At 50.8% G+C, this 23,467-nt stretch overlaps 1 protein-coding gene across 1 annotated transcript in view; it reads right to left on the bottom strand.

Annotated features, from left to right (window-relative positions):
* The window catches only part of PER2 (period circadian regulator 2), a 41,196-nt gene extending 18,030 nt beyond the window's left edge, over positions 1 to 23,166 (bottom strand). The window contains exons 1-11 of the mRNA XM_080932930.1: positions 23,042 to 23,166; positions 15,052 to 15,303; positions 14,312 to 14,377; positions 13,173 to 13,327; positions 9,707 to 9,828; positions 8,948 to 9,149; positions 4,901 to 4,952; positions 4,374 to 4,516; positions 3,294 to 3,372; positions 682 to 788; positions 49 to 202 (exon numbers count right to left, since the gene is read on the bottom strand). Coding sequence (XP_080789056.1) covers positions 49 to 202; positions 682 to 788; positions 3,294 to 3,372; positions 4,374 to 4,516; positions 4,901 to 4,952; positions 8,948 to 9,149; positions 9,707 to 9,828; positions 13,173 to 13,327; positions 14,312 to 14,377; positions 15,052 to 15,284 — 1,313 coding nt within the window. The 5' untranslated portion in view covers positions 15,285 to 15,303; positions 23,042 to 23,166. The remainder of the gene's footprint in view (positions 1 to 48; positions 203 to 681; positions 789 to 3,293; positions 3,373 to 4,373; positions 4,517 to 4,900; positions 4,953 to 8,947; positions 9,150 to 9,706; positions 9,829 to 13,172; positions 13,328 to 14,311; positions 14,378 to 15,051; positions 15,304 to 23,041) is intronic.
* Positions 23,167 to 23,467: the final 301 nt, after the last annotated feature.

Below are 23,467 nucleotides of genomic sequence, written 5' to 3' on the forward strand. Positions count from 1 at the left end.
GGCCAGGATCCCCCAAAACCCACAGAGTAGAACCCTGGAAGCACTCACACCCTGACTTTGTGCCTCCCAATGATGAAGGATATCTTCCTGCTCCACGGGTTGATGAAGCTGGACCAGCTAGTGTCCAGTGTGATATACTCCCCATTGCGGGTGCGGAATCGAATGGGAGAATAATCGAAAGGCTGCCCACCGGCCTGTAGGACTGGAAGGTAAGAGTCTCAGGGCTGGTGTGTGAGGTAGAGAGCAGACACACACAGGCTGGCCAAGGTCACCTCCACAAAGCCTCTGCTTTCAACTCCTGTGTCTGCCTCAAGCCCCAGCAGGGATGGTTTCCAGGAGAGATAGTTTCATCCCCTATATCAGGATGCAAGTCTCTCAGTGCTCCCCATGTCTGAAAGGGCTCGGCTTGGGGGGGGGGTCCCATGCAGTCTACTTCCAAGGATGGTCGAAGCCTTCCTGCCCCACAGCTCAGCTGTTCCCCCCATTGGAACAGACACCAACACTATAAATGGGTCACCAAGAACCCTTTATGAGTTTTCCTCTCCCTGGTCTGCCTAGAGCTGATGACACTAGGTCTCAGCAAGGGAGTAGGGCATCCACCCAGGCTCAGCATTCCCAGGGAGTCCAACCCCTCCGAGCACCAGTGCACACAGGCCTTGGGGCTTAAAGAAGATGGCCTACTCTTCTTGTGGATGGCGAGCATCAAGGGCCGGTCGCTGGGGTGGAGCTGCACGAGCACAGGGGTCTCGATCAGATCCTGAGGTAGATAGCCCAGGAGGGGGACCGCCCTGCGAGGCAAGGGACACAGGCAGTCAGCACACGGAATACGCGTTCAGGCAGAGCTGGTAGACCCCCAGGGAGGGCCAACCCAGGGCACCTCCGCATTCAGACACAGGCTACAAAGTCCCTCAGGTGGAAACATGGCAGATGTAGGGTCAGGGAGTCTCAGCTTGGCAGCTTTCCAGCATCCCTGTGGTGTGACAGTAACAAGGCTGGAAGCTACAGCCTGGTGTTCAGCCTCCTAAAAGGTCATGAGGTGTCGATCTCACTTTGATCAGTTTCTAATATTGATCAACTCATTGTGAGTCTCTGTTTAACCAGTTCTGGCTGAAAGCTGTCTTTTCTAAGTCTGAATGTCTTCCTTCTGTCACTTTAACCCCCCCCCCCATATCAGGCCATTTCCTGTGGCTCCCCAATGAGTCCCCATGACTGGCTGGAACCGTGCTCGGTGCCTCTCTGTGCTTCTGTGAAGCCTGCTCAGTGCCTGTCTGTGCTTCTGTGAAGTGGAAGTCCCTTGGTGTTCTGGGATGGTATTCAAGTCACCGTAGGGGTGGAACCGAGGCAGCTGTCTATGGCTCTGGATCTGGCTTGGCTAGCTGCCTCCTCTTCCCCGGGCATCCAAGCATCCCAGCAGATGTTTCCTCAAACTCGTCTCTGCTCTTAAGGGCTTCTACACATATCCTGAGACTAGAACTTTCTCGAGGTTTGACTTTATCCTCTGTCTGAGGCACTCTCAGGCCTCCTGTTTCTCCTCAGACAGAGTGTACAGAATGTTCCTGGAACCCTCCCAATACAAACCTGACTGGAGGGATTGGGGGAGGGGAGAAAAAATAGGGAAAGAGGAAGAAGATATTGGGGAGGGGGAGGAGGAGAAAGACGGGGGAGAGAGAGGAAAGGAGGAGGAACAAAACTGAGGAGGAACGGCTCTATGCTTGATCCTGACTGCAGGGTTCCATGAAGGGACCCTGTAGGTTCCACTCGTTGGGGAGAACTTAGCAGACTGGCTCCCTCAGGCACTAGCCTGCCTCTTGCCTCACAGCTGGAGCAAAACATCTGGCAGTCTGCACATAGTCCTTAGGTCTGTGTAGCAATGGCAGCCTCTTAGGTGGCTTTGTACATTCAGCCCCAAGATCTGCACCTGATACTGTCTTTCTGGTACCTGGACCACAGGTGACCTGCAGGACACACCCAAGGAACCGAGGTCAGGAGTGACAGGTCTCTGGCTGCCCACAGAGCAGAACCTTCTTGGAGGCAGTGTAGCATGACTCAGAAGAGGAGACCTCGTGCCCCTTGCCAGGCCGACAAAGGAGGGGCACCTGATCCTCCAGAATCTAGGGGGTGGCTTGATTTCTCTGTCCACTTCCTGGGGTATTTTCTGAAGACACGTTTCTCCAAACCACTCCTAATAGCATTCAATTCCCTACTCTTTATCTGTCAAGGAGCCCAAGGAAGCACACGGTGGACCACAACCTGTTGAGAACCAAGCACTTCTGAATCTAGTCAAGACCTCTTAACCAGATACAGCACCCTCCATGGCAGACTCAGTGAGACAGGTCTGAGGAGCTCTCTGAGAAAAGGGTGCATGTGGGGGGGGGCCAGAAGACAGATTCCTGCTGCAGTCCTGCCAAGGACATCTGGTCCCAACATTAGCCCTCAGCACCCCATTCCTGATGGTACCATCACCCATCAGGCAGAGTTTAAGCAGGACAAGGAAGGCAGGCTCAACCGAATAATCCCCAGCTTTTGAGAGACCCATTTATACTGTCCATTTCTTAGAAACTGTGGGGTTTGCTTTCTGGCTTTTGTTCTTTTTGAAGTAGGACCTTGAGCTCCCAAATGTTCCCGTCTCAGCCTCATCATGCCAAGATCATAAGTGTGCGTTACTGCAACTGGATCTTATGAACGTGTTAGTGTAATTCCAAATTATTTCACTGCCTCTATAGTCACATGTTCTGTCGGAGTGAGCCTGAAAAATATATCCTTAGGCAATTCTGCTGTAAAATCTGTGTCGGGCAAGCAAAGCCAAACTCCTACAACACAGATCACTCACCGGATCTGACCGCTGATGCAGTGTGAAAACACAGGGCACACAGAAGTGTGAGGCTGCTTCCTGTCTTGTGAGGTAAAGGGGAGCACTTGCTAAAATGACAAACTGTAAAGCCATAAACCAGAAACAACAGTGCTGTACTGGGTACAGCTGTGGCTGCCACCCTACGGTGGCACAGCATTATGACAGCCTGTCTGTCACTAGAGAAAGAGGTCACAACAGTGTATGTGGTCTGACTGAAGCATCGCTGTGTCACAAAATAGTACAGTCACACATTTTTGTTGATTGCCATGTAGGGAAAATGACACACAACCTTGTCTTCAGCAATGATGTCGAAAGCAAAAAGTTCACTTTTTTTGGCTGCTACCCAGGACAATGAGGAAACACTGAGTGTCTGTCCTAGAATCTGGTGACACGGAGGACACAGGACTGATTCCCAGACAAATGACAGTGGGAAAACACTCACCTTTCATCCACATCCTGGAACAAGCAGTTTGGTGTGTGGGTTGTTGTAAAAATTCTCTTCTCGGGAGGAATTCTAGGGGCTGAAAGGACAGAATTTCCACTGCTAAGAAACTGAGTTCTTAAACTAACCTGGTTAGTTAGTTCTACAGTAACTTAGGAAATCCTCAAGGAGGGAGAGTGATGGGCGGCCATTGAGAAGGTAGACTGAGTAACAAACAGCCACCATGCTGAAGGCAGGGCAGGCCCCAAACATACGGCCACCACAGTCTCTTCAACCTATGGGAGCCAATGGCAAACTGTAAGTCATGTAACTCATCTTTATAAAAGCGATTTCTTCGGGTTATTGTAGTTTTCGTCTTATAAACTGTCACAATGCCATTGCCTGGGAGAACTTGACAGTTTCCGGGGGTCTTTTCCCCAACTATCAAATCCTGAAATCTTTGGTTCTTAAAGGACAGTCATGATTTGGGGTAACAAGTTGTTCCTCCTCTCTACACTCTTTATTTTAAGAAGAATCCCAAGAAGGCAGTCAGGATGGTACAGTTTTCCTTGGTTCTGTGGGGAAACTTGATTGATAGGAGGCAGGGTGGCCTGAGAAGCCCTCAGTGATGGACAGCATTAGGGGCTGGATGGCCTCATGCTGAGCTGCAGAGAAAGCCAGGCAGAGGGGAGGGCATGGTGAAGACTGTGCTCACAGAAACCACAAGTTGGGAGGAAGGCAGTCCAGACAGATGTCAGGATGGGCCAAGGGAGGGACAAGGGATAGCCCAGCACTGGAGGCTGAGGGATAAGTGGGGGTTCTGGGGGTAATGAGATATCATGAGGCAGAGGTAAGAGGAATATGGGACCTCAGAGCTGGTGTCACTTTTCGGGGAGGAGAGAGGCAAACCGGCCCAGCTGCCTTCGGCTGCTAAGGGAGAGCCACATAGCAAAGAGAATTGTGCTGAATTCAGAGGAGAGTGACAGGGTTGGGGAGAGGCCAAGGAGAATGAGCAGCTAAGTACATTTTAGACATCATGTGTCAAGCACAGGCAAGAAGGATGAGCTAGCGCGGGTACTCCCCGGTCAGGCATGGCTATACCTTCATAGCCTGAGTGTACTCTCTCTGCGAGCAGCAGGCAGCAGAGCTGGCTCTCGGCACCCTGTTGCTCCTGCACCTTGACCAGGTAGGGTGTCATGCGGAAGGGCTGGTAGTGAATCTCATTCTCGTGGTGTTTCCCAACACTGTAGAGAGAGGAGCGTGGAGAGAGTGAGGGTCAAGGTTCTGAGGCATGAGGAAGAGCAACCTTGGCCTGCTACTGAGCCTTGCTCCTAGCTCTCTCTGAGGGCTAAGTGACTCCCCCACTTGTTGTACCAGATACCAAGGATGCTCAGCCAGACTGGCACAGCTAAACCTCTAGTGGGAACCTAGGCCATGGGGGTGGCAGCACACATCTGTGCCCACTGGAGAAGCTGGCCAGTGCTCACCCTTAGGCACTCTTCCTTAGGCTATGGCCCTAGGGAATGTCTTCCTAAACAGCAGAAGGAAAGAGTAGGGAACTGTCTTTTTTTTTTTGGAAGACTGTCTACATTGCTTTCTGAGTTTAAAAGACTGGACGCTGGACTTACCTGACACGGCAGAAAAAAGATTTCTCCTCCATGCACTCCTGAGTAAAAGAGTCTGCAAGAAAAACTCAGAGTCACCCCGTGTCAACAGGTACACAGTCAAACCCAGGTGTGCACTGTGAGGTGCCTCAGGACAGAGTCACCCCATGTCAAGAGGCACACAGTCAAACGAGGTGTGTGCACTGTGAGGTGGCCCAGGACAGTCACCCTGTGTCAACAGGCACAGAGTCAAACGAGGTGTGCACTGTGAGGTGGCCCAGGATAGTCACCCTGTGTCAACAGGTACAGAGTCAAATGAGGTGTGCACTGTGAGGTGGCCCAGGACAGAGACATCCTGTGTCAAGGGGCACACAGTCAAACCGAGGTGTGCACTGTGAGGTGGCCCAGGACAGTCACCCTGTGTCAACAGGCACAGAGTCAAATGAGGTGTGCACTGTGAGGTGGCCCAGGACAGAGGCATCCTGTGTCAAGGGGCACACAGTCAAACCGAGGTGTGCACTGTGAAGTGGCCCAAGGACAGAGTGAGCCCTTCACAGAGTTTTTATATTGGATACAACTCCAAAGGGTGCCTTAGACCAAATCACACTGCCCTACAAGCTTACAGCTTGTCTTCAGAAAGGTTTTGCCTTCCCTTTTGAGAGGGTTTTACTTTGTAGCCCTGCCTCCAGAGTGCTGGGATTAACGCTGTTAGCCACAAATGCCATTTAAACAAAAGCTTAAAACTTGGTTCAGGGGTGCTACCAACCCCCTGGTAGGATGGGGGTGGGGGTGAACTTGCCCATGAACCCCTGGGTATTCTCACCGCCATGCTGAAATCCTTGCTTCTAACAGAAGTGACTGGAAGCATCTGAAAATATCATCACTTTCTAAAATACCAACTTACTTTAAGGTTTACAGTGTCTTGGGAAACGTGAGCTGGCTGGACCTCAAGTCAGGGAAGGGGAGCAGGCGTCTCTAACAGCTGGAAGGTTAGAGCCTTCAACTTTGTCTTGGATATAGTATTTCTTCCATTCGAAAGAAATGAAGAAACACAGGAGATTACGAGTTACAGAAAATAACACAGAATTACCAGCCTGCTAAAGGCCTCTCTGAGGACACCGGGTTCCCGTTTCTCTTTAGAACTTACTCTGGCTGGTCTCTTTCTGGGGAGGCAGCCCAGGCTGCTCAGCCGTCAATCCACACGCCCAGCCATTTCCTTTCCTAGATCCTGAATCATGGTCCTTTAACTCACACTGCAAACTTTAAACAGTTTCGGGGTTTAGAAAGAAAGTAGACAACCCCCTTCAGAGGGAACCCTCAAACAAAATGGTGGATCTGTCCTGGGCTGCCCACTGAAGGGATATGGTTGTTGAGCTGATAAAGGACACAAAGGCAGTGTCCATCTCTGATGCTATAGAACAGGAATGGGGGGAGGGAACTGTCAATGGGAGAGGTCCTCCAGCTGGCCAAAGCCACTGATTCCAAGTAGTGATGGCAAGGGTTGAGAAGCCATTGTATAAGTCACAGACAGGATGGCAGATAGCTCCCAGTGACAAGTCTAGAGGAATCCTGGCTCTGTCCTTGTTCCTCTGCTCTAGGTCTTCAGCTCTGAGCATCCAAAGCCCATAATGGGCGGTGACCATCATCCATTAGTGGGCAGACACTAATGAACTCTTACTGGCTAGCCTTGTCAACTGTGGTAGAGGCTAGCCCCTCCTCATCCTTCCACAGTGGCAGTGCTGTGACCTTGGATGCCCTGAAGCCCTCCTAGAGTCAGAAGCTGGCAAAATACAACCAAGAACTGCAGAGTTCACCCACAGGAGGCTGTAGCTAGAGGGGCAGGAGAGAGGGGCTGCCAGTGCAGTGGTATATAGTGCTCACAGTAACCAAGTCCCAAGAACAAAGGCACACCTGCCAAGCCCTCCCTGTGACTCGGTCACCCCCTTAAAGACCAGTTATCCCACATTACACAAGTGACCAAAGTTCGGCATGGGTTTGAGAGAAGAGCAGCCCACAGGTGTTCCTTCTGGCTTGCCATAGCTCACGCTCTATAATCAAACTATAATCAAGTCCATCCCACAGTCTCCAGTGCCAACCAGAAACTCCAAAGTCCACTTGTGAGCTCAAACCAATCATCTGCTCCAAGGCCACAGGACAAGGGACAGGCACGCTGCTCCAGAGGAAGACTGGCCAGAAGGAGGGGACAATAGGCTTCATAAAAGGCTGAAACTAGGACCCACTGGCTTTGTCCTAAAGCTGGGGATCATTCTGTTACCCTAGCACCTGCTACACACTTGGTGCACATGGATAAGACTGGAGCCCCCAGAGCAGCAAGTAGCTCTGTCCCACGGCTTGCTGGGCTCAGTCCAGCTTTGGCTGTTAGGATTGCCTCTGGTTTCCCTGGGATGTGTGGCTTGCCTTTGGTGGCTCGGCAGTTCCAGCTTCCCAGGGCGGCAGCCCCTGACAGCACTGGCACAGTATTGGTGATATTCTCTGGGGTAGCTCTGTTCCCATGGCGGAAGAAGCTATGCCTCACTTTCCCGTCTGCAGAATCAGCCCCACAGGGACACCGGCGAGGCTTATCTTACAGCCAATGGAGAATGTGGGGGTTGTGTCTGCAGACTGGGACCACAGCAAGAGCTATGCATGGATGTGGGATCCGAGGCGTCCTTGAAGATCCCTGACATGCCTTCAGGTCTTTCCCTGTGATGAGGAGGTCTTCACTGCTATTCATCTCCTACCATGGTATCCTCTAGCAATCTGGCTGACTGCACGCCTGCATTCCACTCTCTGTGTGGCCAGACTGTGATACTCCCCCAGCATAGCTATTCCCTCTTCTGTCAGCATGCTGGCCACAACCATTTATGCAAATGAGAAAAGCTTCACGCTTCCCCCAGTGCTCCTGTCTTCCTCTGCCCCCAACACCAGAGCTGAATGAACCTCAACACTTGGGCCTTTTCTGGTTTTCATTTTGAAACAGCTCAACTGCTCCCCACTTCCTGGTTCCAAATCTGTTTTCTCACTTTTCAGGGACCACTGCAGCGGCACACAGTTCTCAACAGTAGAACTGTTTCCGTCCATTTTCTCTTGCTGTAAGAAGCTGTCATGGAAGATGTGTTAATTTAGCTCGTGGTTTTAGAGTCTGGAATGTCCAAGAGCACAGTGCAAGGGTCTGCCGTGCTGCTGGAGAGGGCCTTGTGCTGCTCCGACTCATAGTGGGAAACAGCGTGGAGGACATGTGCAGAAGGGGCAGCCTTGTTGTCTAGTGACCCGCCCATTCCCTCCGTGCTAGCTGAGTCCTGACAAGGCAGTCTGGTCCAGGAGAAAGGTATTAGTCTCTCCTCGGGACTGCATCACCTCAAGGTCCCACCTCAGGACTATGGCATCAGCATTTTCCAACACCAGTTTTGGAAGGAAACAACCCATACTCAGACTACAGCCAATTGACTGCGTGTTGAGAGAGACTGGGAAGTCACAAGAAGAATGCCAGAACTGGCTCTACAGAGAGTAGACACAGAATGGTCTGGCTGCCAGATAAGAAGGGCTGGGCACGGGCAAGAAGCCCAGACATAGGTGGATCACAAAGCCAGCAACACACACTTGCTAGTGGGTGGGGAAAGCGGCGTGCAAGCCCAGAGAGCTTTATAACCTATACTCATGATCCTGCCTGCAGCTGACATGAAGTTCCCTGGAAGGTTACTCTGATAAATGTTACACCTGAACTTTATGGCAGCTAAGGCAGGAGGCAATTAGCTAATGCCAGCAGGCAGCTGTTGTTCCACAGAATATTCCTCTGCCTCACAGGATGCAGTCATGTCAAGATTCCTACTCTGGATAACTCCATTTCTAAAATACCTAATTTTTAAGACTCTCTGAGGTTTACAAAGAGGCTATTTGTTCTAGAGGCAGACAACTCTTTGCCTCTTGCCTTGGACAGATCAATGGCTAGAAGCTTATCAGGAGGGCTCCATGGGTCGTTCTGACATAGCTGAGGGGGGAAGCCAGCTCCCAACCTCTGCCCTTGCCACTAGCCTCCTCTACACTCTGACTCATAGGAGACAAGATCCTCACCTAAGCCACTGCACACACTCCAGGGTGGAAGCTTGTAAGGGGTGGTGTAGCTGTGGAACACACTGACGTCATGAGGAGCCAGGAACTCCACAAACTTGGCGTCACTGAAGGCATCCTTCTTACAGTGGAAGATGGAGGCGACTTGGTTAGAGATGTACAGGATCTTCCCAGAAACCAGGGACACAGCCACAGCAAACATATCCTGAAAGTGGGGAGCATGATCAGGTGACTGTAGTCACTATGAACTATAATATGGTCACTAAGGCTAGTAGGAGCACCCCAACATGAGGGCCAGGTTGCATCTGGACATCCCTAATCCTGGCCAACCTGACTGTCCTGTTCCAATGCAGAAGTCCAATGCAATACTAACAGAAATGGTGCACTAGGCCAGCCTTCCTAAGCACCTGTGCTCTCCTAAGCTGGCCGAGTGACCTTTGCCAGCTGGTCTCTTTCAGGTTCTTGGGGTGGCCTGCCTCTCTGAGCATAGGCCAGCCTCCTTAGAGGAAGCTGGTAGGCAGAAAGAGGTAGGGAGGCTCAAGGAGACTCAAGTTCAGCACTGCTCTAGTGAATGCTGGCTCTTCATAGATTACTGTCTGTTCTAACTGGGAATCCAGGGGTAGGGTCTCTCTTCTGTCAGACCTTTACATGACATTTAGAAATATGGGCTTTGAACCCAGACTTCATTACCATGAAGCTTGGACATCAGAGATCTACTTCCTGACAGGGGACCAGCTGCCTTACCCAAGGGAGAACACTCACCGCGTTCTTCACAATATACTCGGAGGTAATGCCCTCAACCTGCTCCATGGTGTAGGAAGGCACATCCATGCTGCAGGGCTGGCTCTCACTGGACATTAGCAGCTGGTAGTACTCCTCATTAGCTATAAGCAAAACGACACCCACATTCAGCAGATGAGACCCACATGACAGCACACTACCGCTGGCTCCTGCAGGTGGGCTCCATTTTTCTCAAATGAACAAATGGAATGAGACAGGATTTTGAGGGAAGAGGAGAGCCAGAGGATGCACAGCCATGTCTGGCCAGCACTTAAGAGCAGACTGGAGACTCTCTCTGACACACTGGGCCTTTGTTATGAATTTAAAACCTCATAAATACATTACTTTAAGTCATAAGGGTCATAAGTCCCTGAAGCGTAACATAACCACAATGGTCATACTTAGGATCCACAGAAGCATCCCTGCCACCTGTGTCTTGGGTGGTCCCTTTAGAAGCTTCCATGCAGGCAGGATCGACTGCTTGAAAGAGGAACAGGTACCAGAAGCCACACTGGAAAGAAAGTGCTGTGAGCAGCATCTACAAATAATATGGCCACTGATCTGAGTTCAGATCTGGTGGGATTCTGGGGGTGGAGGGTCAGTCAGAATGGCTGCTCTCACTGCGCACAAGTCAATGTAGTCCATCCTGCCTTAGGCAGACGGAACCTAGGGCGGCTATGTCCCCGAGTTTGACCTTGGGATCCAGCCAAGCATGCGTCCCTGCAGTGTGGTAATGAGGTCTTTGGACTCTGAGTCTTATCTGAAGTTGATCTCTCTCCACCTTCACAGACTGGTAAGTTTCTGAGCATGCTCTCTGCTGGAAAGCTTAGGAACATTCTCGATTTGGCAGAACTCCCAAGTTCCAAAGTTACTGTGGCCAAGCATGAAGCACGCAAACCAACAGTCCCTGGACAGTGAGCTGCCTTGGGGTCAGACTGATTCCTGTAGCTGTTCTTTCCAGAGAGCAGGGTCTTCCTTAGGCACCGGCCCCAGAGCCATGGCCCTAAAGCACCAGGTTCCCAAACAGGTTAAGTCTAAGCAGCACTGGCTAGCAGACAGCACTGTTTAGACCACATCAATCTTCCAAAATGGACAGCAGTTTAGGGAGTAACCCACAGAGGTTTCAGGCTGAAGAGGGCACCCAAACACATACAGAGGCCAGGACCCAGCATAATACTTCTACATGTTGCTCCATGGACCCAAGATCAATACCAGCAACCTGCCTACTACTGACAGAAAGCTGTGCAGATAGATACTCAGCAACAGGAGGCTGCCAAGAGTGCAAGCTCATACCTAGACTACTGGCCTCAAGCATGGCCTACATGCTTGATGGCTTCAGGACAGCCAGCAAGACTTACAGCAAAACCCACACTGCCTAGATTACAGCCTTTTGGCTTTGTCTACTTTGACATGTATTTGTAACATGTAGTACTCAGCCCTCATGCAGTGGGGTTGTGCTCACACAAGTGCTACACACGGGTGACGTGATGGAGGGGGTTCATGCTTTCCACACCACCTGCCCATGGCACCCGTCTTTCCTGCCCCAGAGGGATGTTTGCCTCCACCTGTCTATTACAAGTCCAGGCACATAGCTAGGGACATTCCCCCACCATCAGTGGCTGGAAAGAAAAGGGACTGAATACTTAGCACTCTGAGCCAGGGCTATATGAAAGTGCTTTCTCCGTAGCAGAGCACCTACAGAGCTCACATCCCTGTGCCTAGCAACTGACTAAACACGCCTTTCTGCCAATGCCCATAGCTAGACTATCCTGGAACGATCCAAGATACTTAGGCCTGAACCTCGGGGATGGACTACCTGCTTTCTGCTCAGGCAGTGTTCCCTTCTTGATTGGGAGTCAAGGGCAACAGCAGCTGTCTGAGAGCCAGGAGATGGGGGAGGTGGATCTGTGCAGATCCTGGGCAGGAGCAGTGAAGGAGGACTGAGTCTGCTGGGGGTGCTAGAGACCCACCGCCTCCCTCAACAGGAAGCTCTTTTCCGTGTTCTCATCTTATAGCTCCAGTCTTCTCCCTCACGGGCCAGCCTGTACTCTGCCATGGTCTGTCTTCTGGAAGTCCGAGCACACAATCAGCAGCAGGACTCTTGCTGGATAGAGTTCCCCCTGATGTATATGTGTGATGGTGAGGGCTGTCCTGTGACAGAACCTGATGGACAGGCGGTGTTGCTGTGTGCCCTGTCACCTTCCTTCTTGGCTGAAATAACCACCAGGGCAGAAACTGTCTTGTGGATAAACATTTTTAGATCAACAGGAAATGAGTCATTTGAGTTGAGTTCATGAATTGAGAAGTGCCTGGGTAAGCAGGTTGGAGAGATGATACCGTGACTAAGAGGACCAGGGTTCTGTTCCCAGCACCCACATGGTGGCACACAACTGCTTGTAACTCCAGTTCCACGGGATTCGGTGCCCTCTTCTGGCTTCCACTGGCACTGCAAACATTTGGTGCATATACATACGTTCAGGTACACACACATCAACATACAGACATACAGTACCTGGAATTCAGCTCAGTTGGCAGAGTACTTGCCTAGCAGGCATGAAGACTTAAGTTAGATCCCCAATGCCACATAAAACCAGACATGGTGGTGCACACCCATAATCCTAGGATTTAAAAGGCAGAGGCAAAAGGGTCTAGAAGTTCAAGGTCATCCTCAGATACACAGCAAGCATCGTGTATTGGGGTCAGCCTGGGCTACCTGAAATCCTGTCTCAGAAAACTGAGTGCTATGAGCTAGCTAGCTACCCCCTTCATTTCCTATCTCAGGCTACAGGTTGATGGTAGGCAAGAGCTCAGGAATGTTCTACTTCAATCTTGTACTCACCCACACAGCTCTTAGTAGTGTGTAGCCATCTTTCTGAACTCAGTCCCAAACATATGCCAGAGCCCGGACTATGCTGAACTTCTGATAATGACTGATCGTACACAGTACAAGAGGCTTATGGGGCAAACACCTCCCCATCCCCTGGTTCTCTGCCCAGTTTTGGTTTTGCCTCTAAAAATCCCAGTTCAATAGAATACTCTAATGAACCGTGGTTCTCAACCAACTTGAGCATCATCAGATCTTTATTGCTGCCTTCTGCCATTTCAGGAACGAGTCTCAGAAAGCTGAGATTATTTGGACTATAGTTTGGGACATTTGAGATGTGTTTCTGGGGCTGTCAAGATGGCTCAGAGGGTAAGGGCTCTTTGTTGTGCAAGCCTGGAGACCTGAGTTCAATCTCTGGAACCTACATAAAGATGGAAGAAGAAAACCCTGTCTCTACAAGATTGTCTTCTGACTGCTAAACACATACATGACACACATGCCACCCACTATTACACACACACACACACACACACACACACACACACACACACACAAAACATGCAAAACCTAACAAACCAAAACCTTATTTCTATGGGTTTGAACAGACATGCAAAGTACACATACCCTTCACCTGCTTCACGCTCCGAAGGGCGTACTTCAAGGTTGCCAGCGTGCTGGCCTTCCCCTTGGCCTTCTTGTCTGCAGGGAGGTGGACCTTCAGCTCCCTCAGGGTCCTTATCAGTTCTTTGTGTGCATCAGCTTTGGCAGACTGCTCACTACTGTGGAATTAAGGGGGGGGGGCAATTAAATGTGAGCCTTCTGAAAAGAGTGGTTAGGACAGGGACACCCAGAACCCCTGGGCTCCCTCACTGTGGGCCAGCGCCTTCTCTCTTGTGTTTACTAATGAGATCTATAAACATGGAAGCCAATGCCTCCTTCCAGGAGACTACAGACTAATAAGAATGTTCTCGCCCAGAGAGAGAAGTCTTCCAACTACATCCTTATCCTGTGGTCAGCCACATTTAGGAGGGCTGTTGGTCAACTCATGGTACAGTGGTGTAGGCTTTACCACAGGGCTGTTCCTTCCCCTAGCCCAGGCAGAGGGACAAGGACTGTATGAAGGATAAGGAAATAGCTCCGGGAGTTATGAGCATGGGTCAGGAGAACAGACGAGAGCAAAGGGACTCTCAGAAAGAGATAGTGAGCAGGGGAAGACAGGCCTGAAAGCAAGAAATTGCTGATGTAAACGGCTTATGTGAAGGAGAAGGTATCCAAAGAATGATGGCTCAGGTCCCTGAGACTTCAATGGCCAAGTGCCCACATGCCCGGGAGAGTGGACTTTGTCCCCCAAAGTGGTAAGATAATGTCCGTGGATGCACAGATAATTTACTACAAAAGGGTGAGAAGGTTCCTGCTGAATACAGGGCTGGGACAAGGCTGCCTAGAATGGAGCTGGAAGGAAACCAGGTCTCACAAGAACAACTAGGGCTCAGAAGTACAGCACCGGTGCTCGGTCTGAAAGACAGATGCCACTAGTCACATCAACTCAACTAGCTGCTTAGACAAACAAGATTTATCAGAGCTAAGGGGGGTCACCTGACTTCCAAAAGCCGGCCTGAGAGGAAGTACTGCAACTTGTTGACAGAGTATGAAGTGGGAGCTGTGGTGGTAGGCTCCACATCACTGAAAGAGCATGAGGCAGGAGGTATGGCGGGTCCTACCTCCCTGAAAGAGCCTGAGGTGGGAACTGTGGTGGGTCTCACCTGCAGCCGCTTGTGGAGGGGTTGTGTTCCGCCTCTGTCATCATGAGTCTGAAGGTATCATCAGGGCTGCAAGAGCAAATAGATCAGATCTCCACATGCCTCTTCCCCAACTAACCAGTAAAACTGACTAGGGACATCACACCAGAGATTTTAAAGAAAATACTATGGCACGCTGGATGGTGGCTTTGGAATAAAGGATTTGCCTGGCGTGCCTAAGACCTAGAGTATAGCCTCCACAGCTCCCCTCAAAATTAAAATCAGAGCTGGAGAATCAGCTCATTGGTGAAGAGCACTTTCAGAGGACCCAGGTTTGATTCCCAGCACCCATATGGCTGCTTGCACCCATCTGTAACTCTAGTTACAGGGGACCCAATGCCCTCTCTGTCATCTGTGGTCACCAAGCATGCAAGTGTTGCACAGATTTAGACATAGGCAAAATACTCATATTCATGATAATAATTAAAATTTTAAGAAGGAAAAAAAAATCACATTAAAACAGGAAGAGCCTGTGATCAATGGTAGGTGTCTGAGCAGACTCCTCCAAGGTCTTACTGGACTGTCTGTTAAGTGGCATCGGACACAAAAATGCAAAGATGATGTGTATCGTTATTTGGAAGGACAGGATTAAGGAGTACTGCCATCCTGCAAGTCCTAGAACTTACTGCATATAGATGGGTAACAAACTGTGGAAGGAGCCCCTGGTGTCAATGTGTGAGGACCTGGTCTGAGGCTGGGCCTACCTGGGGTGAGTGCTGGAAGACTCCACTAACATCCGCAGCTCCTTCCCGTTGTTGTCGTCGCAGTCACTGCCCTGAGAGTCCCGCCCCGTGGAGCAGTTTTCATTGGTTTCATTTCCGCTGGAGCCACTGCTCATGTCCACGTCTTCCTGGAGCACAGCCTGGGTGGGCTGAGGCTGCCCTGGCTCCTTGGTGGGGCTGGTGGCACTTGGGGAAAAGTCCACGTATCCATTCATGTCGGGCTCTGGAATGAAGCTGGTGGAAGGAGAAGATGGTGGGCAAATATTAAAAGGCACCCGTGAGACTGAGGATACAAATCTATAGTAAAGCACTTGCCTAGTATGTGTGAGGCCCTCGGTTTGATTCCCAGTATTAATGGCATAGCTGTCATTTACTGCTGTGTTTATGTGTTCCTGCTTGCTGAGCTCCTACTGGCTCTGGATCAGGAAGACAGCTGGCCTGAGAGCCTCAGCTGGGCTATGGAGGTGCTGACAGCCTTGTCAGTAGACAGAAAAGGGCACTGACAGCCATCCAGGTAGTGGGGAGATAGTCATGGTAAACAGGGCCTGAGAATCTTCATCCTATTATCTCCGTAGGTAACAGTAAGCAGAAGGGTCCAGAAACAACTCCATCACAGCACGGCATGCACTACAGAGAAGCTGGAGGCAGCTGGGCCTCCTGGAGAGGTAATGCTGCTCAGTGAAAGAGGTCTCCATGAAAAGCTGGTCCAGCGGTATGCCATGGAATGCTCCAGATTCTAGGGGCTCTAGCACTGCAGGTACCCTAGCATTAGCATAAGGTGGTGTGAGTGGGAAGGAGATTCAAGTTTACCCTGAGCAGTCAGGGGCCACTGAACTGTCTAAGCATCGCAGCCATGACGATTTACATTTGGCAGGATCCCATGTCCATACTGAATAGAAACCTCAACTTGTGCACTTAGGGATAGGTGGGCAGAAGTGGCTAAAATCCCACCATTAAGGAGGTTTCCATAGAAATCTGAACCCCATGAAGGGTCACAGACAGCAAGTGGAAAGGGTTGGGTATATCACCACCAGACAGGAGGCCACAGCTCAAGGATAAAAGACTGTTAGATGTCACTGGGAGAAAAAGGGAGAGCCAGGGCTAATATTTTTAGTAGGACCCTGGAAGGAAGCAGATGTCATTTAAGCTGGGTAGGTCACATTAAGTTTATGCAAACAGCTAAAAGCAGTTAAGCACTCTGTGCTGGGCCTGGGAGAGGCAATTACCACCACCCAAGGTAGTGGGGAAGAAGAAAGAGCTAAAGAAATCCGGATCAGCACAGGCTGAGGAAGAAATGCCTGGTGGCTCGCTCCTCCTGACCTCTACTCTGCCAAGCACACGAGGAAGTCAGAGGACCGGACTTGCTAGCTCTCGCTAGGAGGCCAAGTGGAAACAGTACATTCTCTCAGAGGGTCTTAAAAGGCACAATACTCCTATGAGCTTCCTTATGGTCCTTCCTTAGGGTCCCATCTGTTTGCCACCAACCAGGTATAACAGTGACGGGAGCAACAGTACCAGGGATGGGCACATACTGCCCAGATGCCCCAGGCCCCAAGGAAGAGGACCAGCACTACAGATCTCCCCCAGTCCTACCACAGTGGGACAGGTGGAGACTATAACCATTGGGAAGATGCTAGCGGACAAACTATAGGGCAAAACAGCCTGAGGTCCACACCAAGAGAGTGGCCGTATATGCAGGAAACAAAGCAGATCACACATCCATTCAAAACTTTGGTGATGGCGTGGTAAGGTCCATCGTAAGGACTTCCCCAGGTCTTACCCACCACAGAGCTGACTCCAGGAAGAAGGGAGCCATGTTGTTTCTGGGAACATGTTCTTCCTCATGAGTGATGAGGCCTTGTTTGTCCAGGTTAACAGACAAAAGCCGAAGTGAGGCTTTTGAGAAGGCTCTAACAAAGAAGTACCACCATCAACAGTGAGGGAAGACCAACCCAGGACATATGGGGCACCTACCCCTCCTCATGCACAAAATGTCTACAGGAGATAAGTTTGATGAAACAAGTGACAAAAACTGAGATAATGCCACAGGTCAAGGCAAAAGCACAACATCAGGAGCAAAAAGAAAAGAAAAAAAGACACAGATCAGTCAAAATATCTTTGGTCATGGGGGATGCCTGAGGAAGTACCTTTTTGCTGTTGTTGCTGATTTTGGTAAAATAAAGTCTTTCTATGTAGATCAGAACAGTTAAAATTATGTTCTCAAGAGTAAAGAGAGCTGTATTAGTATCTAATAAGGAAAACCAAGTATGTGACCTACGAGGTGGGGGGGGGGGCAGACAGGGGCCCAGGAGGCACTGTTTATACCCAGTTCTGTAAGGAAGAGGTGCACAGGGACGAGAAGACACCACTGTGTTCCAGACAGATGGACTTTGTCAGTATCCCAAGGCAACCTAAATGCAGGCATTGCTCCAGCTGAAGTCAGAGTAAAATATGCAAGTTCTTGTTTTGTTTGTTTTTTTAAAAGTAGTTTTGAAGTTGTGCCCAATTCAAGGAAAGAGGGAAGAAGAGGAGACTTTAGGAGAATGTCAAAGCACAGGCTTCACGGATGGGCCTTCCCACAGAGATACAGGAACTGATGGAGAGATGCTCAGACCATCAGCACCAAGAAAATGCAAACCACTGGTCACTAAACCCCACTGTACAGTGATGGTAAGGTGGAGGACCCATGGCCTCCCTCGGGAGCTTAGGAATGTCACCAAGAAGACTCTCTAAAAGGAACATGTGACCTTTCTTCTTTCTAGGAACTGAGACACAGAAATGTCAAACCCACACACAAGTCCTGAGTGCTTAGTCTGTGGAACAACAGAACTCAAGGAGTGCTATAGGTAGGTGGGGTGGGGTGTCTCTGTATGATACCTGCATAATGTGAGCATTCTGGCTAGATGCCAGCCTCAACTTTCAAAATGAGCTACTGCCTCCACCTGGCCCCACAGCAATCAACACAGTAGGACAAGTGACTCTGGTGAATGGATGTCACTTATACTAAGATCAGAGGATAGACTTTGTCTAAAAAAGGAACTGAAGGCTATTTGAGGTCTAGCTGCCCCTAGGCATCTCCTCTATCTACCCACCCTTAGGTCTGGCCTGTGTATATAATATAGTTTGCTCCAATACTTTGTGCTGCTGTTCCCTCTGGGCCACAGCACCTCCTCAGATACCTGGATAAACTTCATCATTCTCTCCCTATGGGTGTTGTGTCAGGATGGTATTTCCATTTCCCTCTAGAGAGCAAGAGTTGTGTTTCCTGTGGGATTCCACATGCTATAGAAGGCACATGCCTAGGACTCTACCCTGAAGAGCACTGCGTACCTACCAAGAGACAGGGGTAAAGGGGTTGAGGATGGGCAGAGGGAATAGTATAGCCTAGAACTCTGCATCATAGATGACTGTGTACCAACTGGAAGAAGCAGGCTAGCATAGCCCAGCTCAATCTACCACAGAGTTCTGTGCATCCAGTGGAAGGGTTGGGATAGTACACCGCAGCACACAATTCTGTGCACCCACTATGAAAGTGCTATTGGGGAGTCCAAAGCACTGGGGCACAAAACACTAAAACCGCAGGGGCACATCTGCAGACACTGTGTGGGGATCCCTAGAGTACAGGTGGTATCCTGCTCTCCCAGGGCTCGCCTTCTAGATGATCAACAAGAAGCTAGAACGCACGGGGTATGAAAAATTCCTGGCAGATGTAAAGGAGCAGGTGGGCCAGGACTTGTGACTGGGGAAGGGGAATGAGGCGCAGGGGCCCTTGGTGCACAGCACACCTGATACAGACTTGTTACCTGAGTTCCCTTGGGCTGACTCCAGGTTCAGTGTGGCCACCCAGTCCTCCTGAAGCCCCAGAATTTGATCACTCTTGACCCTATACTCTAGACCACATCTATCTCCTCTATGCAGGCAGATGAGCAGCCATCTTTTTTGCCTTAGGTTATGAAGCTGCTGGGGCAGCAGCGGAAAGCCACACGTTCTGCTATACTCCACTTCTTCTTGAAGATCTATGAGATCTTGATGAGTCTCTTAGCCTCTGTGCCATGTTTCCTTGCCTTTATGGCGAGAATAAAAACAGTCCTTCCCTCGTATTGGCACTTGGGAAGATTAAATGGTCTAGTCTACTTGGAATCCAGGAAATGACAAATACCAGCTATCAATCTTGGGGCTAAAGACAGGGAAACAGGCAGGTCACACAGGAATTGGGGTAGGGTGGGGAAGTTCACTTCAGAACCAGGTGGTAGCACCTCTCTGGCTTACATCCAAAGGAATAAAATGTACACCCCATTCTACCCAACCCTATCCTGGTGCAACTTGGATATTCTGTGTTGGGCTCACATCCTGGGACTTTTTGTTCCTGGCAATTCCAATCCCCGAGCATCTATATGAACAGGGTCACTGTTGCCACCAAGTTACCTGTGAGAGAAAGATAAACTTTTTCGAGGAGAGAGCCAGGCAGACATGGCAGAAATGTAAGGCAACACACTAAGCTAAGACACCGAAAACCCCATTATTCCAAAAAAATGCACTACTCAGCATAAGTAGCTCTAATGGATTGACATCAATTTGCCAAGTTGGCAGAAACAGTTGCTGGTCCAAGCAGACTTTGCCTCCTGTACTTAAGGTCCTGCACTTGGTTCCGGCTCTGGTGGGTGGGCAGGAGCCCCTGGGAAAGAGGGCACAGTGTCAGGGAGGGGTCTGGGAAAAAGAGGGAGAACTTGGCTGAGACCCTCTTGGCCTGAGCCCACACCCTCCCAGAGCCATCCACTAGGCTCTCCCATGGACAGTAGCCAGCCTGAGGGCAGGAGTTAAGCTGGGGTTGTTGACCCGGTCACTCAGCCATGTTCATTCTCCTCAGTCAGACAGAGACGTTAGGAAAATTGCCCTGGGTGATGAGATCATGGGTCTGGGGTGGGGGAGGGGACATCAGGCTGACTGCTGGGAGTTCACAGGATTGCTCTCTCAGCCTCTGCAGCTAGCTACACTTTTCAAAAGAAATGGTTAAAAAATAGCCACAATGACGAGACAGGACCAGGAATGACAGCACAGCCTGAAAACCAACCTCCACTGCCAAGCAGGGACATAAGGGCCTCTCACCCTCAGGGCCTCCTGCTTAAGAGGGAAAGAAATACATTTTCTGAGGGAAAAGAGTAAAGAACCTATTTCCTTGGGAGAAAAGCAAAGACAAATACATCGTAAGAGCTCAGTTTAGTATTCGTCCCTGAACCCTCTGATCAGCCGGCAAGAACAGCCAGCACCTGGCTAATCACAACCCAGCAAACTCCTGACTGTTTCCCAACTTTATATAACAGGGGCCCTGGCAGCCTGTACCTCGAGTCTGCAAGCCCCATGGTATTTTACAACCTCAAATATTATAACATGTTTCCTACTTCCTGGTAGGAGCCAACTCCCTGGGGCCTGCCTGCTGCACTCCGAAGAAAATGTTTGTCCTGTTAAATAAACAGCCACACTCTCCATGGTGACGGTTGGGTAACGGAGGAAAATGTGGCCAGGGCTGTCCAAATAAGGAGGGGAAGGAGGAATACAGGCGGGGTGCTGCCTCACCAGGACTCCCTCACAGGTCCTTTAGTCCTTCCCTATGTTGAAGTACCAAGCTGCAATGAATAATGTACCTAGGTGGCAGTCCCTAGTGGTGGCTGAGGTGGGAAAAAGCTGCTTGAATGCTGGCTGGGTCTGGAAAACCTAGACCTTTGCCCGGAAGGACCTGAGGACCTGAACTGGTCCTGTTTGACCAGGTGTTGCAGGGAACAAGCCCCATTTTTTCACAAAGCCCACTGGGCCAAGGTAACTATGTGAGGGAGGGCTGGTGAGGCATCACCCCGCCTGTATTCCTCCTTCCCCTCCTTATTTGGACGAGTGTATTTACAGAAGAGTAAAGACATTTGCTGCCAAAAACCTGAGTTTAAGCCCTAGAACTTGTCCTCTGACCTCTCCATACACACGATTCATATACACACAAAAATAATTAATGTTTTTAAAAAGTCAATCGTGGGGCCTCTCTCCCTGCAATGATCTTTGCTCTAGATTCTAGAGTCCCCTACAGTGACCGGCTTGTGATTATATTCCACGAGCAAGAAGACTTCACATGAGGGCCGCGTGCGTCCCCAGTGGGAAGTACCATGGCTGGGAACAAGCCAGCAGAGGCTCTCAGCACCTGCTCTTCCAGGAGACTGGGGGTTAAGCAGCCTCCCACAAGCGTTGGGTGAAGAGGGCTCCACAGAGCTGTGGGCTATGCGTTTCTAGTCACTTAATACAGTCATTAAGAGGCTCTTTCCTCTGCCTCCATGGCCCAGTTCTACCAATTGCTCATCGACTGCTCAGAGCTGGAGCAGCTGCTTCACTGAGACTGGATGAAATCAGACCATTATAAAAGGCCCCCATACTTCCTAGGGTTTTCTAGAAGGTTCAGAGTTCGAGAGAAGCTGTATAAATAACAGAAACCTTTCCTAGTTCACGTAAGCCCAGCAGATGTGTCTCACACAGGGACATTCTGTGACACCAGCGGGCCTTCCGAAACTTCTCACCATCTTAGGCAGGTGCCTAAGAAAAAGGTCCTCAGGCACAAAACTCCAAATATGACTGGGGCCAGATCTTGGAGACTGTCTCAGATGAGGAGATGGAGACCCCCGGAAAGCCGAAGTACCTAGGAGCTGCCGGCTAGCTGATGCAGGGTTCCCCCATTGCTCAGCACCCCAGCCTCCACAGAAAACCTGAGCTGCACCAGCTACGTATCAATGAGTCACACTGAAATGACAGTGACAGATAACTTCAGCCACCCACGGTGCCATTCCATGCCGGCACACTGTACAGGTACCACTGAAATAAAGGAGTCCCTGGCTTTGTTAGATTCCAACGACGTACAAAAAGTGAATGTAAACCCCAAATTTTCAACTAAAGCCTTGAAGCAGACAGACTCTGGTTCTTTCATCAGACAATCCCACCTAGACTCCAGAGAGTAAGGCAAAGTGGATATGTTCTCTTCAGGCTTGCTCCTATGGTGAGCATGTGGATCGAGGAGAAACGGATCCCAAGACTGCCAGGCCTGGTTTTCACAGTGCTACACAACCTGCTAGCCTGTGTCTGTGCCTCTTCGAGCTAGGGGTTACCCTGGATGATTTCCAGGGAGCCTTTTGGCTCCCTTGTTCTGTATGAATCAGCTTTCCAAACTGGTTCCTTTTGTATACGTTACAGAAACCCTGGCAACCAGGGTTCCTGCAGAAGAAGCAGGCCACCGCCCACCTCTTGGTCCATGTCTGCGCTTAGCAGCCAAGGTATGTCCCAAAGGATGACGTGACTGCTCCAGCTCAAGAGTGGACCTCTCCCCCTCCCCTGACACACTCCCAGTCCATCTGGAGACAGGAAATACTGGCATGGAGGATGCCATGGGTATCAAAGTGGGTGGACAAGGTGGTCTTCCTGACATGGGGGGCGGGGAGAGGCAGGGGTGGCTTGGCACTGAGTATTTCTCTGTTTAACCCCTTTCCCTCCGCTGGGAGTCAACGCCTACCAGTGATCCTTCCTCAGGGCCAGACTTGACCGTACTCATAGCAGGACGCCAATTCCTCAGGGGGCACTCTGGATCCATCCTAGAAACAATTTGCATTGACCCTGGCTTCCTTGGACATCACCATAGGAGTCGGCGCGGACAGTCTGGTGTGGTGATCACTCAATGTCTCTGCGTGCTCGGAAAAGATGCCTAACTAATCTCCCCGACCTCAGTGCCTAACCTGAGAAATGGGGGCAGCAGTGTGCGCCTGGAAGAGGGTCACCACGCAGTCCCATCTACATCCTGCCGAGTTGCAGCCGTAAGTACAGTCGGCAACTCCTGGCTCAGGACCCCAGCTCCAGCTGTCCGAGCCGCCGGTTACGTAAGCCTACCACGGCCGTCCAGGTCCGCGCCACCGCCCAGCGCTGCGCCACCGCCCAGCGCCGCGCCACTCACCGCTTCGCAGCGTCCACCCGCGCGTCGGTCCTTTGCTCGGCCGGTCACTTGGTGTGCTCGGCCTGCGCCACAGCCGCCGGGAGCCGCTAGTCCCTGTAGCGCCGCTGCCGCCGCGTCGCCCTCCGCTGTCACATAGTGGAAAACGTGACCGCGCGCGCTGAGCCCGCCCCTGCGCGCTCCATTGGTCGCGGAGCCACCTCATTTGCATACGGACGGGGCGGAACCCGAGAGATCCACGAGTCGATTGGTGGGGACGCCCGTCGCTCTCTTTACATAAGACGCACATGGAACTCCATGTTCGCCGCCCGGGTTCCTCAATGAAGAAGCTGCGCGCTCTTGCGCCCCCCGCGCCTTGGCGAGTAGGCTCGTCCACTTCCGGCCTGCGGGACTTCCATTCACCTGGCACGGCGGTGGCCCGCTCGTGCA

The sequence above is a fragment of the Micromys minutus genome (assembly GCF_963924665.1).
Source record: "Micromys minutus genome assembly, chromosome: 19".
Classification (NCBI taxonomy): domain Eukaryota; kingdom Metazoa; phylum Chordata; class Mammalia; order Rodentia; family Muridae; genus Micromys; species Micromys minutus.